This window comes from Puntigrus tetrazona, chromosome 19 (genome assembly GCF_018831695.1).
Source record: "Puntigrus tetrazona isolate hp1 chromosome 19, ASM1883169v1, whole genome shotgun sequence".
NCBI classification, from domain to species: Eukaryota; Metazoa; Chordata; class Actinopteri; order Cypriniformes; family Cyprinidae; genus Puntigrus; species Puntigrus tetrazona.
In genome coordinates this window covers 5,553,325-5,572,317 of record NC_056717.1, presented here as the reverse complement: position 1 = coordinate 5,572,317, position 18,993 = coordinate 5,553,325, and the positions used below count along the sequence as shown (strand labels likewise).

The 18,993-nt window shown below is 41.6% G+C and overlaps 1 protein-coding gene across 1 annotated transcript; it reads right to left on the bottom strand.

Moving 5' to 3' along the window:
* Positions 1-1,046: 1,046 nt before the first annotated feature.
* LOC122323836 lies at positions 1,047-2,588 on the bottom strand. The gene is made up of 3 exons (XM_043217936.1): positions 2,321-2,588; positions 1,618-2,207; positions 1,047-1,502 (listed from the first exon to the last, which is right to left on the bottom strand). The coding sequence occupies exons 1-3, from the start codon at positions 2,466-2,468 to the stop codon at positions 1,047-1,049; spliced, it is 1,194 nt and encodes a 397-aa protein (XP_043073871.1). The 5' UTR covers positions 2,469-2,588.
* Between the last annotated feature and the right edge of the window lie 16,405 nt (positions 2,589-18,993).

Below are 18,993 nucleotides of genomic sequence, written 5' to 3'. Positions count from 1 at the left end.
ATTGGAATATAATTATTTTCCTACTGTGTCTGTAGATGTCTGAAGCCTACCAGACAACACACACACACACACACACACACACACACATAATTATGTTTCTAAAGATGACTGAACCAAGGTTCAGCAATAATTCAGAATAATGTCGGTAAATCAAAGATAAAATGTGAATTTCAAAATAATAGAAATATCAAAGAAAAATATCACCGATCAAACGACTTGCCCAACAAAAGCAGAGAGATTCATATCTTTATTATTCATCATTTTTATTATTCATATACATATTCAGGGAAGTATTTCTGTTTCGGCTGCTGTGTCCATGTCAGAGTTCGTCCTGTTATTAGTCTATGTACAAGTCGTTATTCCACATATTACTTCCTGACGCTGGCCATCATCACTGAATGTGACTGATCTTCAGGGAACTCTGCCCTCTTATGTTCCTGGTGGTGTTTGTGTGGAGCAGAGCTTTCAGGTGGATTTGACGATGACGCGCTGGACTGGCTCTGCCGGGTGCAGTTTGCGGTTCCCGAGGAGGAGACGGACACAGGTTGGAGCTGAACCGCATGGGCGTCACGGTTAGCAGAGGCAGGGATACGTGCCTTTGCGCATGCGATATGCCTGTCAGATGTAGTCCATGTGCTGCATTCACCTTTTTAAAGAAAATGATATTACTATTTGCATCGGTCACATTAGTAATGCTGTTTACACGATCAGAACACGACAAATTAGTGTTACAGGCCATTTTGTCTAATTGGTACTGACCTGTTTGTACAAATCGACCGCCCGTGTGATGCACAGTCTGCGTGTCTCGTCAGCAGAGGCTTGCTTAGCGTCCCAGATATTGTTCACACTCCGTTGGAAATGGTCAAATTTGCAGAGCTGAGAATGAACTTTTCTGAACTCCAGTCCATCCCTTAAATTTCTGGTCGTCCTGAAATTTCCGTCGAGCGTCTTTCTGTATAACAGAGCAAAAATGTTCGTTATGGCACGTTGTAAATGGATTTGATGAGCCTGTAATCAAACAAACTGTTAGACAAAGGATGGTTTTCTTACCTTAATTGCTTCATTTGCACATGCTGGATGTATCTCCGTAAAAGACATCCAAGACGCAGCTCAACGCTCTTAAGTGTCTGATTGACGGTTCCTCTGCACAGGTTGTACATTTCAGAGGAAATGCTGTTATTTTGAAAAGCTTGATCCAGCTGCTGGAGGTTGTTTTCTTGAGCTTTGATGTCAATCACGAATGATGGGCGTTTCGTGCTTGCGTGAAGCGGTTTGTCAACGTCCTCCTCGTTTTTCTCCATGTACAGCTCCTCAATGCTGCCCGAGACTGCAGAAGCATATCTGCGAGTCTCGGCTTGCCGGACTTCTGAAGTGATGGCTTGACTTGAGTCTGAATTCGGGGCAGATTCACAGATGAGGAAGGACGGTGTGGACAGGAGACAGACTCTGGCGTTCTTCCACGGCATGGCATAAACTTTTGCCATCTCTACAGGTCGTGAAACCTGAGGAAGAGCAAGAGATCTGACGAGGATGGGCGATGGATGATCTGAGGAGATGGACTCGGAGATCTTTGTGAGCCACCGTCTCTTTAAGTGAGCTTTCTGTTCTCTCCATTGCCTCTTCAAGTGACGTGAAGTTTGCCATTTCTTCTCTGGTAACTTTCGTCTCCTTGACAGATCCTGTGTTCTTGCGGAGAGCAAAAGTTCTGGCAGGGGCAGGAAGAAATGCTCCATCAAGGAGAGCTTTTGGAGCTGTGTCTTCAATATTTGTCTCTCGTACAGGTTCTTTGACCTGAGGGAAAGCAAAATCATCTGCCTTGGGTTTCACAGGAAAGGCAGACAATTTTTTCACCATATGATGCTGGACTTTAGATCCATTTTGATATACAGAAGGAACAGAGACGCGTCTGTTCACATCTTGAGCCACGTCGCTCTTTTTCTGAGGTGTCTTGAGGGTCTTAATTTCTGAGCAGTGATCTTGAAAAGCCTTGTTGAGGTTTTCAATGGTCGCTGCTGATAGTTTCAGCGCCTTGCTCATGGCTGGGCTGCAGGAGGCTGTTTTGGTGATGCTATTCAACACGCTGATCAGGTCTGATGAATACACTGATGCTGTGGTTGAATTCGCTTTCAATTCTGCTACCGTGGGACAGGGCGGCAGAGACTGGATGCTTTTAACTAATTTGGGATCCAGCTCTTTTCCTGGTTTACCTGAAGAACAAAGACATTTTTAATTGTAAGCTACTCTGATGCAGCATTTTAGATCACATTGCAAACAAAGCGATTCAGATACGGTTTTTGATGGTGTGTGTACGTTAACTTACCTTTCGGCTTCATGGTCAGAACTTTTTTAGATGCAACCTCCTGCATTTTTCTGAAGTTCTCTCGAAGGCGGCTCACATTGCATACCATATTGGACTGAAACTCGTCTATGGTATTCTGCAGGTCCTCCAGCCACTCCATGCTGATCATGGATTTCTCCACTTTTTCAATCTCCCATTCTAGCGATTCCTCTGTAGATATAAAACATCAATATATGAGTTAGCACAGCACAATTAATGAAAATAATCCTAAAATTGTGAATTGGCTTGTTGTTATGATCAGTCTCGAGGACGATTTAAATAAATATATGCGCTGCTTGTTCCAAAGTATAGCACATATCTCATGTCTGCATCTGCTCTGAACATCTGAATCATTTTCCCCAATCTCATTTTAAATTGCAATTTTTAATACTGTGAGAGCTTGAAGAATCAGACCAGTTATAGATTATTAACTTAATCTAAAGTACTGAACTGCATAGGCATAAATGTTTGATTAGAAACGGATACTAACGCATATCGTTAAATCGCTCCAGGAGTGACTGAAATTCCTCCTGCTGTTCTCGGGCTCTATACTGAAGGTCCGAGATTTTGTTCAGCAGCAATTGATGTTTCACAAGCCCGTCAATGTGACCGAAGGAAACGTCCTCTTCGGATGAGTCGAGAGCGCATTCCTCACAGACATCTCTGACGTTTCATCCACTGCTGTGGATGAAGATGATGAAGAAGAAGATGGGGTATTTTTGTTAAAAGCCATTTCTGATCCTAGATGAGGACTACGACGTACTAAGACTTTCAACAATTCTGGTTAACGCAGTTCTGAGAGTATTCACAGATCTCTTGTGAGCTGTTAGATACTGTCAAACTGTGAATTTCAAGTCTGAGTAGACGATTCCGCGGGGTTTTCGTACTAGTTCAGAGAGATATTCACTCAAATATTCACTCGAAGAGCAAGCTACAATTAAACAATGCTCTAATTCCAAAATCAGGTTTTACAGTTGCCCATTGTGACGTCGTAATCAAACGTTCCATATGGACTGCTCAGAGTTACCGTGGCAACCGGGACAGGAAACGTATCCCGCCGGATTGCTCGTGAAAGTGGGCTTCCCCGCCGCCATTCTGCGACTTTAAATAAATAGAAAAGTTTTTTTTTTTTTTGTTTGTTTTTTTAAGCACACGGTACAACGCGAACTTCGTGAGCAGGTAAAGTAGTTCTTTAAAGTCGCGAATTTTACTTGAACTTGAGATATAAATAGTTTATTGTATAAATAGTTTCCAGCGCGTTCATGTTTCCCGCATAGCATACAAAGAAATATTTAGTGTTAAGTAAATTACCTGTATCGCCTGTGTTAATTGTCTTTATTGTCTTCAGCTGTGTGTCGTTTAAGTAATTCCGTGAGAGTATTTAAGTCGTGTGGTTTCAGTTCTGTTTGTCCGATCGCGTCTTTATGTGCGTGTGGTTTCGTCCTGTCTACCTGCCTGCCTGCCTGTAATTATATTGTTTATTTCATCCCTGAGTGGATTAAAGCCTTTTATTTACCCTTATGCTAGTCGTGTGCTCTCCTGCTTACCACACCCGTGACACTAGTCCTATACATCCATCTAAAAATGATCCTTTCCGCCTGTATCGGGTCATTTTTGGTATCGGACGTCAGGCTGAAATGCCCTCAGTAAACAGAAAATACGTCGCAAGGCATTTAATATAAAACTTACATATAAGATATACGGTATGCAGCTAAACAATTGTATTCAGAGTTATGTATTTTTAAATAAATTATTCATGTTCGGTCGGTGTTTATAATTGCTAAGTTAATTAGTTAAATAAGTAAAGGGGAACTGAAGAGAAAATAGCGTGTAGGCTATTAATAATAATGGACATATCAGTTGTGTAAAATGTAATTGTTTAAGAAGTGAGAAGATGGTGTTTAAAGGCAAAACTCCTTTGGTTATTAAGTGCAATTTTTTTTTTTTTTTTTTTTTTTGGTAAATCATATCACCCATTTTCTGGATGACAGCGTTATTCATATGTATTCATATTCAGACAAAATAATAAATTTAGTCAAAATAATTAAATGCTCCAAAATAATTAAATGACGTAAGTGAAGAGGTCAAATAGATATTAATATGAAAATATGCATACAAGTCAAGATAAAATCATCTAAATAAAATAAACACTTCCTCTTGGATAAAAACAGCCATCACATTTTCTTGTTTCATGTGGTGATTTAATAGGGCTGAAGGATAACAAACAGCCAGCCACAGGTGGTAAGACAATCTAAATTACATTGCTTTACAGAATGTTTACTTTTTACATTTTTAAAGGTTGTCTTGTTTTACAGGCCTTACTTGAAGCAGACCTATGTGCTTTCAGAAGCAACGATGACCTGGACTGGGATCCAAAGACAAAAGACATTGCGGCTGCCATTCAGTGCTAGAATGTTACTCTTAAATTGATTTCAAATGATTAAAATGTTGTGGTGGAAACTGGAGAGATTACTGTATGAAAACTGGAGGTCAATTGGTCACAATAACAGGCAATGTTTATCAGGTAAGTGTACAGTATGTTTATGTGCATTTTTAGCTTTAAAAACATTGATGTGACTTCCAGAAAACGTTGATAATCAACAGAAAGTTTTGTATTTTTCTTTTTTAACCACAAAATAACTATTCAAATGTTCACATAGACACAATTACATATCGCACACCTCATGAACCTGTCTTATTGTGTCCTTTTCCAGTATATTTTGGCTTCAATGCTGAAAAGACGTGTTGTACTACATGATTTGTTCGCTGGAGGAAACTGGATGTGAATGAACAACACAACTCTCAGACAAACATGCATCTTTTCCACGTTGTTGAGCTACATTTAATGGTTTGCCTTGACAGGTTCTGGCATAAAAGGACAGCTGGTCCATCTGAACCTGATAACTGGCGCTGCAGCCACCGATCAGTGTATGACATCAAAGCATCTCGTCTGACAGCTGATGGTTTCATATGTTTGTTATATAAATGCTCATTCATAAATTCACATACCCCTATTACTCTCATCCTCAGGCCCAGTCTCCTGCTGTCACATCCACAACATGTTCCCTCAGCCCCAGTCACCGTGATCAGTCACCACCCACTGAATCCGAAGTGCACCGCACCCGTGAACCATCACCAGAGTTCTAAGTGACAACACCTGCACCCTTTATAGACTCACCTCTGTCATTCACTCACCGGCTGGAATTAACGTTGCGTGCACACTGCTCTGTGGTTCTTCTCTTTGTCGTGCTTTTACCCGTGTGCTCCAAGGAGGATTACCTTTATGAACCTGTTGACGAACCAACACTCGTTCAAGGGAAGTGACTCTTACTAGTTCATGAACCTTCTATGAACGTGAACTTGCCTGTTCCCCATTGTTTTAAGGTACGTGTGCTTGAAACTTCACTTACCTGCTTCACCTGGGTTATTTGTGTGTGTACCACGAGAAAAGAACTATATATAGTTCATATCTGCCTTCTCTCCTCTGTCTGTGGACGTAACGGGATTCCAGCCCCGCAAAAGCGAACACGGTACACACTTGGATGTTAACGCTGCAACTACCGGAGCTTTGAAGGTAACGCCCCGCTGTTTTGGCGACCCAAACAGATGTAATGGCTTCCTACTCCAGTGTTCCCTCTACAAAAAAATTTCCTAGGTCGCCTTCGTTATATCCGTGATTATATACATGATTTTACCTTGTTTCCCAACCTTAGCAGCCACCAGCAGCTATGGTTGCCCTCCTGGCAGCATATCGTAAAGGACTTAAATAAAGAGGATGGTCATTTATGACGATAACGCCAACTTAGACACCTTCATCAAAAGGCGATGAATGTTTGTCAACACCTCTCTGCCTGTACCTGTAGCTGGTTCATTACCCACTTCCCTGTCCAGAGAGCCTTCACCTCAACAAGACCCCGAAGAGCCCACGCTTACTGAAGCCTAGGAGTCACCGGAATAGACTATGCCTGTATTGTGGAGAGTCCACTCATCTCATCTGTGACTGCCCTGTCCGTCCGCCTCGCCCAATGGTGAGTACATTAACCCTTACTCCTTCTGTATCTCATACACCACATATCGAAGCCAATTTAGTAGTTGATTCCCGTACTCTCCCCATACATGTGTTGGTGGACTCTGGAGTGGCAGGCAACTTCATCTCTTTGCACTACGTCCAGTAAACATCGCATACCCACTATCCTCAACGAAACCCGTTATCAAATCACCACCATCCAGGGCTCACCATTGGGTGATGGCAGAATTTCCAGAGAACCCAAGAACTGACACTCATCTCCCATCACAGCTACTGTGGATGTTATCCTGGGCAGATCGTGGCTCGTAAAAAACACCATCCCATTATCAAAATGTCTTACTTTTAATACAGTGTGCTGCAAGAGATCAAATCCTCTATGGATATGTGTTTGAATCTTTAAAAATCTGAATTTTTACTGGCTGAAATTTTATAGGACTCACAATGACCAGAGTTGAAGCCATGCATCATCTTTAATGATAAAAAATAACAAGAGTAAAAATGTATGTAGCATTGCAAAATATACATGATGCATATAAAAGTAATGTAATATGGGTTTAAAAAAAAAAAAAAAAAGCTAACATCTAAATAATGTTGATACCTATACATATAACCCATGTATGTGGGTGAATAGGAAATGTTTTTTTGCAGCAGCAGCAGCAGTTTTACTACAGGGTTATTATCATTAGCTAAAACATAACAGAAATGTGTGTGCTGTTCTTAGCGCCATATACTGTCTCACACATACATTGATGAGAAAGACTGCAATCAACATCAAGCCACCCGATTAATTCAGGGTTCTTTTTAAATAAGTCACAGCACAATTCTCAGTCTTCCTCCATTTGGTTCATTTTTTTTTGTCCAGGTGCCCAAAACCTGCAACATCAGATCAGCATTAGACGTTCAGTGCTGCTCTCTGTGATATGATACTGACAATGATAATCAGTTCAGTGACTTCTCACCCAGAGATCACGCTGGTGCCATCAACCCATTTCCATATGCCCTCTTTCTCTTCGTCAGTCACACCAATCCATAATTGTCTTTCACCAGTATTGTTTTTGACAAAATCCTAAATGGATTAAGTAATTACATATTTATATGAACCTACAATAGACACGTTTTATCTGACGCCACAAACACACACAGTATCTTCTGCACTCGTTCCAGTGAAGAAATGAAGTAAAAGCCGAAGTCAGAGTGAAACCATGCTTCTGTAAACACAACCAGCTCCGTTCTTAGTATTTTCCCGATCTACACTCTTTATTTTTTTATTTAAATGTTTATAATATTCTGACATAAGCATTGGAATATAATTATTTTCCTACTGTGTCTGTAGATGTCTGAAGCCTACCAGACAACACACACACACACACACACACACACACACACACACATAATTATGTTTCTAAAGATGACTGAACCAAGGTTCAGCAATAATTCAGAATAATGTCGGAAAATCAAAGATAAAATGTGAATTTCAAAATAATAGAAATATCAAAGAAAAATATCACCGATCAAACGACTTGCCCAACAAAAGCAGAGAGATTCATATCTTTATTATTCATCATTTTTATTATTCATATACATATTCAGGGAAGTATTTCTGTTTGGCTGCTGTGTCCATGTCAGAGTTCGTCCTGTTATTAGTCTATGTACAAGTCGTTATTCCACATATTACTTCCTGACGCTGGCCATCATCACTGAATGTGACTGATCTTCAGGGAACTCTGCCCTCTTATGTTCCTGGTGGTGTTTGTGTGGAGCAGAGCTTTCAGGTGGATTTGACGATGACGCGCTGGACTGGCTCTGCGGGTGCAGTTCGCGGTTCCCGAGGAGGAGACGGACACAGGTTGGAGCTGAACCGCATGGGCGCCACGGTTAGCAGAGGCAGGGATACGTGCCTTTGCGCATGCGATATGCCTGTCAGATGTAGTCCATGTGCTGCATTCACCTTTTTTAAAGAAAATGATATTACTATTTGCATCGGTCACATTAGTAATGCTGTTTACACGATCAGAACACGACAAATTAGTGTTACAGGCCATTTTGTCTAATTGGTACTGACCTGTTTGTACAAATCGACCGCCCGTGTGATGCACAGTCTGCGTGTCTCGTCAGCAGAGGCTTGCTTAAGCGTCCCAGATATTGTTCACACTCCGTTGGAAATGGTCAAATTTGCAGAGCTGAGAATGAACTTTTCTGAACTCCAGTCCATCCCTTAAATTTCTGGTCGTCCTGAAATTTCCGTCGAGCGTCTTTCTGTATAACAGAGCAAAAATGTTCGTTATGGCACGTTGTAAATGGATTTGATGAGCCTGTAATCAAACAAACTGTTAGACAAAGGATGGTTTTCTTACCTTAATTGCTTCATTTGCACATGCTGGATGTATCTCCGTAAAAGACATCAAGAGCGCAGCTCAACGCTCTTAAGTGTCTGATTGACGGTTCCTCTGCACAGGTTGTACATTTCAGAGGAAATGCTGTTATTTTGAAAAGCTTGATCCAGCTGCTGGAGGTTGTTTTCTTGAGCTTTGATGTCAATCACGAATGATGGGCGTTTCGTGCTTGCGTGAAGCGGTTTGTCAACGTCCTCCTCGTTTTTCTCCATGTACAGCTCCTCAATGCTGCCCGAGACTGCAGAAGCATATCTGCGAGTCTCGGGCTTGCCGGACTTCTGAAGTGATGGCTTGACTTGAGTCTGAATTCGGGGCAGATTCACAGATGAGGAAGGACGGGTGTGGACAGGAGACAGACTCTGGCGTTCTTCCACCGGCATGGCATAAACTTTTGCCATCTCTACAGGTCGTGAAACCTGAGGAAGAGCAAGAGATCTGACGAGGATGGACGATGGATGATGTGAGGAGATGGACTCGGAGATCTTTGTGAGCCACCGTCTCTTTAAGTGAGCTTTCTGTTCTCCCCATTGCCTCTTCAAGTGACGTGAAGTTTGCCATTTCTTCTCTGGTAACTTTTCTCGCCTCCTTGACAGATCCTGTGTTCTTGCGGAGAGCAAAAGTTCTGGCAGGGGCAGGAAGAAATGCTCCATCAAGGAGAGCTTTTGGAGCTGTGTCTTCAATATTTGTCTCGTGCAGGTTCTTTGACCTGAGGGAAAGCAAAATCATCTGCCTTGGGTTTCACAGGAAAGGCAGACAATTTTTTCACCATATGATGCTGGACTTTAGATCCATTTTGATATACAGAAGGAACAGAGACGCGTCTGTTCACATCTTGAGCCACGTCGCTCTTTTTCTGAGGTGTCTTGAGGGTCTTAATTTCTGAGCAGTGATCTTGAAAAGCCTTGTTGAGGTTTTCAATGGTCGCTGCTGATAGTTTCAGCGCCTTGCTCATGGCTGGGCTGCAGGAGGCTGTTTTGGTGATGCTATTCAACACGCTGATCAGGTCTGATGAATACACTGATGCTGTGGTTGAATTCGCTTTCAATTCTGCTACCGTGGGACAGAGGCGGCAGAGACTGGATGCTTTTAACTAATTTGGGATCCAGCTCTTTTCCTGGTTTACCTGAAGAACAAAGACATTTTTAATTGTAAGCTACTCTGATGCAGCATTTTAGATCACATTGCAAACAAAACGATTCAGATACGGTTTTGATGGTGTGTGTACGTTAACTTACCTTTCGGCTTCATGGTCAGAACTTTTTAGATGCAACCTCCTGCATTTTTTCTGAAGTTCTCGAAGGCGGCTCACATTGCATACCATATTGGACTGAAACTCGTCTATGGTATTCTGCAGGTCCTCCAGCCACTCCATGCTGATCATGGATTTCTCCACTTTTTCAATCTCCCATTCTAGCGATTCCTCTGTAGATATAAAACATCAATATATGAGTTAGCACAGCACAATTAATGAAAATAATCCTAAAATTGTGAATTGGCTTGTTGTTATGATCAGTCTCAAGGACGATTTAAATAAATATATGCGCTGCTTGTTCCAAAGTATAGCACATATCTCATGTCTGCATCTGCTCTGAACATCTGAATCATTTTCCCCAATCTCATTAGTGGTGCTTGCCTTTCAAGGCAAAGCACACTATTACTATTCCTCATACTTATTCTTACTTATTATTATTATTCTTATTATAGATTCCGTGACGATTTTCGGCGCGTAACTAGTCCGCAGTTTTTGCCACACACCCTGAAACGGGCGTCAAATCGTGCGCGGGTATTGTGGAAAGATGTGCTATGACTTTTATAAGCGATCGGGCGACGATTTTCAGACGCCTGGCGAAAAATCGGGCGTAAAAATCCCATAGACTTAACATTGCGCCAAACTTTGACGGATCGTGAGCGCAGAGCGAGAATATCGCACAGACTTGTAAATCACCAGATTTGAAGACTTTATCAAGCTGAGCGAGAACATACCACACAGTGGGGTAAAAGTTTTACCCTGGGGGCAAGAGACCTCCAAACTTTTTACTATGGTGAGGGTCAAACTGCACATGTGTTTTTCCTACTATGGTAATTTACATAGGAATTTTGCAAATCAATATAACTTTGCATTAAAATGTCATAGAGACGTGGGGTGGGCTCGTTTTACTCAGCGAACCAATCAAAGTCTCTGAATCACTATGAAGGTGTCAAGCCACGCCCTAGCAACCATTTAGAGCGCCCTAGCAACAGATTCCATAGACTGCCATTATAATGGTTCAGATGGGTATCTTTGGATCAGAGCGTCATAGAGACATGGGGGTGGGCTCGTTTGACTCGGGCAGCAAACGGCCAATCATGGAGTACTTCAGCTGTTCGTAGCCACGCCCTAGCAACCATTATCGATGACCTTAGCAACCAAAATCCAAACTTGCATATCTTCAAAACAGAACATGACAGAGACATGGGGTGGGTGCGATTGACTCAGGGCAGCAAACAGCCAATCCTGAGTCGCCATAGACATCTCCTATCCACGCCTTAGCAACCATTATCAAACACCCTAGCAACCCCAACTCAAACGGGCATATCTTTAAATCGGAACGTCATAGAGACATGGGGTTGGTTTATATCATTCATAGTGACAAGTGTATCATCATTGTCAGCTACCAAGCTGTTTCCTAGCAACCAACCAATTTACCCTAGCAACCGAGGGGCGAGTTTTGCCACGGCAAGCACCACTCACATTTTCTTCAGGAAATGTACTTTCTAGTTTTAAATTGCAATTTTTAATACTGTGAGAGCTTGAAGAATCAGACCAGTTATAGATTATTAATTTAATCTAAAGTACTGAACTGCATAGGCATAAATGTTTGATTAGAAACGGATACTAACGCATATCGTTAAATCGCTCCAGTAGTGACTGAAATTCCTCCTGCTGTTCTCGGGCTCTATACTGAAGGTCCGAGATTTTGTTCAGCAGCAATTGATGTTTCACAAGCCCGTCAATGTGACCGAAGGAAACGTCCTCTTCGGATGAGTCGAGAGACGCATTCTCTCACAGACATCTCTGACGTTTCATCCACTGCTGTGGATGAAGATGATGAAGAAGAAGATGGGGTATTTTTGTTAAAAGCCATTTCTGATCCTAGATGAGGACTACGACGTACTAAGACTTTCAACAATTCTGGTTAACGCAGTTCTGAGAGTATTCACAGATCTCTTGTGAGCTGTTAGATACTGTCAAACTGTGAATTTCAAGTCTGAGTAGACGATTCGCGGGGTTTTCGTACTAGTTCAGAGAGATATTCACTCAAATATTCACTCAAGAGCAAGCTACAATTAAACAATGCTCTAATTCCAAAATCAGGTTTTACAGTTGCCCATTGTGACGTCGTAATCGAACGTTCCATATGGACTGCTCAGAGTTACCGTGGCAACCGGGACAGGAAACGTATCCCGCCGGATTGCTCGTGAAAGTGGGCTTCCCCGCCGCCATTCTGCGACTTTAAATAAATAGAAACGTTTTTTTAAGCTGTACGGTACACTTACATCGCGAACTCGTGAGCAGGTAAAGTAGTTCTTTAAAGTCGCGAATTTTACTTGAGCTAGAGATATAAATAGTTTATTGTATAAATAGTTTCCAGCGCGTTCATGTTTCCCGCATAGCATACAAAGAAATATTTAGTGTTAAGTAAATTACCTGTATCGCCTGTGTTAATTGTCTTTATTGTCTTCAGCTGTGTGTCGTTTAAGTAATTCCGTAGAGTATTTAAGTCGTGTGGTTTCAGTTCTGTTTGTCCGATCGCGTCTTTATGTGCGTGTGGTTTCGTCCTGTCTACCTGCCTGCCTGCCTGTAATTATATTGTTTATTTCATCCCTGAGTGGATTAAAGCCTTTTATTTACCCTTATGCTAGTCGTGTGCTCTCCTGCTTACCACACCCGTGACACTAGTCCTATACATCCATCTAAAAATGATCCTTTCCGCCTGTATCGGGTCATTTTTGGTATCGGACGTCAGGCTGAAATGCCCTCAGTAAACAGAAAATACGTCGCAAGGCATTTAATATAAAACTTACATATAAGATATACGGTATGCAGCTAAACAATTGTATTCAGAGTTATGTATTTTTAAATAAATTATTCATGTTCGGTCGGTGTTTATAATTGCTAAGTTAATTAGTTAAATAAGTAAAGGGGGACTGAAGAGAAAATAGCGTGTAGGCTATTAATAATAATGGACATATCAGTTGTGTAAAATGTAATTGTTTAAGAAGTGAGAAGATGGTGTTTAAAGGCAAAAACTCCCTTTGGTTATTAAGTGCAATTTTTTTTTTTTTTTTTTTTTTTTTGGTAAATCATATCACCCATTTTCTGGATGACAGCGTTATTCATATGTATTCATATTCAGACAAAATAATAAATTTAGTCAAAATAATTAAATGCTCCAAAATAATTAAATGACGTAAGTGAAGAGGTCAAATAGATATTAATATGAAAATATGCATACAAGTCAAGATAAAATCATCTAAATAAAATAAACACTTCCTCTTGGATAAAAACAGCCATCACATTTTCTTGTTTCATGTGGTGATTTAATAGGGCTGAAGGATAACAAACAGCCAGCCACAGGTGGTAAGACAATCTAAATTACATTGCTTTACAGAATGTTTACTTTTTACATTTTTAAAGGTTGTCTTGTTTTACAGGCCTTACTTGAAGCAGACCTATGTGCTTTCAGAAGCAACGATGACCTGGACTGGGATCCAAAGACAAAAGACATTGCGGCTGCCATTCAGTGCTAGAATGTTACTCTTAAATTGATTTCAAATGATTAAAATGTTGTGGTGGAAACTGGAGAGATTACTGTATGAAAACTGGAGGTCAATTGGTCACAATAACAGGCAATGTTTATCAGGTAAGTGTACAGTATGTTTATGTGCATTTTTAGCTTTAAAAACATTGATGTGACTTCCAGAAAACGTTGATAATCAACAGAAAGTTTTGTATTTTTCTTTTTTAACCACAAAATAACTATTCAAATGTTCACATAGACACAATTACATATCGCACACCTCATGAACCTGTCTTATTGTGTCCTTTTCCAGTATATTTTGGCTTCAATGCTGAAAAGACGTGTTGTACTACATGATTTGTTCGCTGGAGGAAACTGGATGTGAATGAACAACACAACTCTCAGACAAACATGCATCTTTTCCACGTTGTTGAGCTACATTTAATGGTTTGCCTTGACAGGTTCTGGCATAAAAGGACAGCTGGTCCATCTGAACCTGATAACTGGCGCTGCAGCCACCGATCAGTGTATGACATCAAAGCATCTCGTCTGACAGCTGATGGTTTCATATGTTTGTTATATAAATGCTCATTCATAAATTCACATACCCCTATTACTCTCATCCTCAGGCCCAGTCTCCTGCTGTCACATCCACAACATGTTCCCTCAGCCCCAGTCACCGTGATCAGTCACCACCCACTGAATCCAAGTGCACCGCACCGTGAACCATCACCAGAGTTCTAAGTGACAACACCTGCACCCTTTATAGACTCACCTCTGTCATTCACTCACCGGCTGGAATTAACGTTGCGTGCACACTGCTCTGTGGTTCTTCTCTTTGTCGTGCTTTTACCCGTGTGCTCCAAGGAGGATTACCTTTATGAACCTGTTGACGAACCAACACTCGTTCAAGGGAAGTGACTCTTACTAGTTCATGAACCTTCTATGAACGTGAACTTGCCTGTTCCCCATTGTTTTAAGGTACGTGTGCTTGAAACTTCACTTACCTGCTTCACCTGGGTTATTTGTGTGTGTACCACGAGAAAAGAACTATATATAGTTCATATCTGCCTTCTCTCCTCTGTCTGTGGACGTAACGGGATTCCAGCCCCGCAAAAACGAACACGGTACACACTTGGATGTTAACGCTGCAACTACCGGAGCTTTGAAGGTAACGCTCCCCCGCTGTTTTGGCGACCCAAACAGATGTAATGGCTTCCTACTCCAGTGTTCCTCTACAAAAAAATTTCCTAGGTCCGCGCTTCGTTATATCCGTGATTATATACATGATTTTACCTTGTTTCCCAACCTTAGCAGCCACCAGCAGCTATGGTTGCCCTCCTGGCAGCATATCGTAAAGGACTTAAATAAAGAGGATGGTCATTTATGACGATAACGCCAACTTAGACACCTTCATCAAAAAGGCGATGAATGTTTGTCAACACCTCTCTGCCTGTACCTGTAGCTGGTTCATTACCCACTTCCCTGTCCAGAGAGCCTTCACCTCAACAAGACCCCGAAGAGCCCACGCTTACTGAAGCCTAGGAGTCACCGGAATAGACTATGCCTGTATTGTGGAGAGTCCACTCATCTCATCTGTGACTGCCCTGTCCGTCCGCCTCGCCCAATGGTGAGTACATTAACCCTTACTCCTTCTGTATCTCATACACCACATATCGAAGCCAATTTAGTAGTTGATTCCCGTACTCTCCCCATACATGTGTTGGTGGACTCTGGAGTGGCAGGCAACTTCATCTCTTTGCACTACGTCAGTAAACATCGCATACCCACTATCCTCAACGAAACCCGTTATCAAATCACCACCATCCAGGGCTCACCATTGGGTGATGGCAGAATTTCCAGAGAACCCAAGAACTGACACTCATCTCCCATCACAGCTACTGTGGATGTTATCCTGGGCAGATCGTGGCTCGTAAAAAACACCATCCCATTATCAAAATGTCTTACTTTTAATACAGTGTGCTGCAAGAGATCAAATCCTCTATGGATATGTGTTTGAATCTTTAAAAAATCTGAATTTTTACTGGCTGAAATTTTATAGGACTCACAATGACCAGAGTTGAAGCCATGCATCATCTTTAATGATAAAAAATAACAAGAGTAAAAATGTATGTAGCATTGCAAAATATACATGATGCATATAAAAGTAATGTAATATGGGTTTAAAAAAAAAAAAGCTAACATCTAAATAATGTTGATACTATACATATAACATATAACAGCCAATGTATATAGGTGAATAGATCAGAAATGTTGGTTTTCCTGCAGCAGCAGACCTTGGTGTGCAGTTTTCAGGGCTGAAACAGGGTTATTATCATTAGCTAAAACATAACAGAAATGTGTGTGCTGTTCTTAGCGCCATATACTCGTCTCACACATACATTGATGAGAAAGACTGCAATCAACATCAAGCCACCCGATTAATTCAGGTTCTTTTTAAATAAGTCACAGCACAATTCTCCAGTCTTCCTCCATTTGGTTCATTTTTTTTTGTCCAGGTGCCCAAAACCTGCAACATCAGATCAGCATTAGACGTTCAGTGCTGCTCTCTGTGATATGATACTGACAATGATAATCAGTTCAGTGACTTCTCACCCAGAGATCACGCTGGTGCCATCAACCCATTTCCATATGCCCTCTTTCTCTTCGTCAGTCACACCAATCCATAATTGTCTTTCACCAGTATTGTTTTTGACAAAATCCTAAATGGATTAAGTAATTACATATTTATATGAACCTACAATAGACACATTTTATCTGACGCCACAAACACACACAGTATCTTCTGCACTCGTTCCAGTGAAGAAATGAAGTAAAAGCCGAAGTCAGAGTGAAACCATGCTTCTGTAAACACAACCAGCTCCGTTCTTAGTATTTTCCCGATCTACACTCTTTATTTTTTTATTTAAATGTTTATAATATTCTGACATAAGCATTGGAATATAATTATTTTCCTACTGTGTCTGTAGATGTCTGAAGCCTACCAGACAACACACACACACACACACACACACACACATAATTATGTTTCTAAAGATGACTGAACCAAGGTTCAGCAATAATTCAGAATAATGTCGGTAAATCAAAGATAAAATGTGAATTTCAAAATAATAGAAATATCAAAGAAAAATATCACCGATCAAACGACTTGCCCAACAAAAGCAGAGAGATTCATATATCTTTATTCATCATTTTTATTATTCATATACATATTCAGGGAAGTATTTCTGTTTCGGCTGCTGTGTCCATGTCAGAGTTCGTCCTGTTATTAGTCTATGTACAAGTCGTTATTCCACATATTACTTCCTGACGCTGGCCATCATCACTGAATGTGACTGATCTTCAGGGAACTCTGCCCTCTTATGTTCCTGGTGGTGTTTGTGTGGAGCAGAGCTTTCAGGTGGATTTGACGATGACGCGCTGGACTGGCTCTGCGGGTGCAGTTTGCGGTTCCCGAGGAGGAGACGGACACAGGTTGGAGCTGAACCGCATGGGCGTCACGGTTAGCAGAGGCAGGGATACGTGCCTTTGCGCATGCGATATGCCTGTCAGATGTAGTCCATGTGCTGCATTCACCTTTTTAAAGAAAATGATATTACTATTTGCATCGGTCACATTAGTAATGCTGTTTACACGATCAGAACACGACAAATTAGTGTTACAGGCCATTTTGTCTAATTGGTACTGACCTGTTTGTACAAATCGACCGCCCGTGTGATGCACAGTCTGCGTGTCTCGTCAGCAGAGGCTTGCTTGGCGTCCCAGATATTGTTCACACTCCGTTGGAAATGGTCAAATTTGCAGAGCTGAGAATGAACTTTTCTGAACTCCAGTCCATCCCTTAAATTTCTGGTCGTCCTGAAATTTCCGTCGAGCGTCTTTCTGTATAACAGAGCAAAAATGTTCGTTATGGCACGTTGTAAATGGATTTGATGAGCCTGTAATCAAACAAACTGTTAGACAAAGGATGGTTTTCTTACCTTAATTGCTTCATTTGCACATGCTGGATGTATCTCCGTAAAGACATCCAAGACGCAGCTCAACGCTCTTAAGTGTCTGATTGACGGTTCCTCTGCACAGGTTGTACATTTCAGAGGAAATGCTGTTATTTTGAAAAGCTTGATCCAGCTGCTGGAGGTTGTTTTCTTGAGCTTTGATGTCAATCACGAATGATGGGCGTTTCGTGCTTGCGTGAAGCGGTTTGTCAACGTCCTCCTCGTTTTTCTCCATGTACAGCTCCTCAATGCTGCCCGAGACTGCAGAAGCATATCTGCGAGTCTCGGGCTTGCCGGACTTCTGAAGTGATGGCTTGACTTGAGTCTGAATTCGGGGCAGATTCACAGATGAGGAAGGACGGGTGTGGACAGGAGACAGACTCTGGCGTTCTTCCACCGGCATGGCATAAACTTTTGCCATCTCTACAGGTCGTGAAACCTGAGGAAGAGCAAAGAGATCTGACGAGGATGGACGATGGATGATGTGAGGAGATGGACTCGGAGATCTTTGTGAGCCACAGTCTCTTTAAGTGAGCTTTCTGTTCTCTCCATTGCCTCTTCAAGTGACGTGAAGTTTGCCATTTCTTCTCTGGTAACTTTCGTCTCCTTGACAGATCCTGTGTTCTTGCGGAGAGCAAAAGTTCTGGCAGGGGCAGGAAGAAATGCTCCATCAAGGAGAGCTTTTGGAGCTGTGTCTTCAATATTTGTCTCTCGTACAGGTTCTTTGACCTGAGGGAAAGCAAAATCATCTGCCTTGGGTTTCACAGGAAAGGCAGACAATTTTTTCACCATATGATGCTGGACTTTAGATCCATTTTGATATACAGAAGGAACAGAGACGCGTCTGTTCACATCTTGAGCCACGTCGCTCTTTTTCTGAGGTGTCTTGAGGGTCTTAATTTCTGAGCAGTGATCTTGAAAAGCCTTGTTGAGGTTTTCAATGGTCGCTGCTGATAGTTTCAGCGCCTTGCTCATGGCTGGGCTGCAGGAGGCTGTTTTGGTGATGCTATTCAACACGCTGATCAGGTCTGATGAATACACTGATGCTGTGGTTGAATTCGCTTTCAATTCTGCTACCGTGGGACAGGCGGCAGAGACTGGATGCTTTTAACTAATTTGGGATCCAGCTCTTTTCCTGGTTTACCTGAAGAACAAAGACATTTTTAATTGTAAGCTACTCTGATGCAGCATTTTAGATCACATTGCAAACAAAACGATTCAGATACGGTTTTTGATGGTGTGTGTACGTTAACTTACCTTTCGGCTTCATGGTCAGAACTTTTTTAGATGCAACCTCCTGCATTTTTCTGAAGTTCTCTCGAAGGCGGCTCACATTGCATACCATATTGGACTGAAACTCGTCTATGGTATTCTGCAGGTCCTCCAGCCACTCCATGCTGATCATGGATTTCTCCACTTTTTCAATCTCCCATTCTAG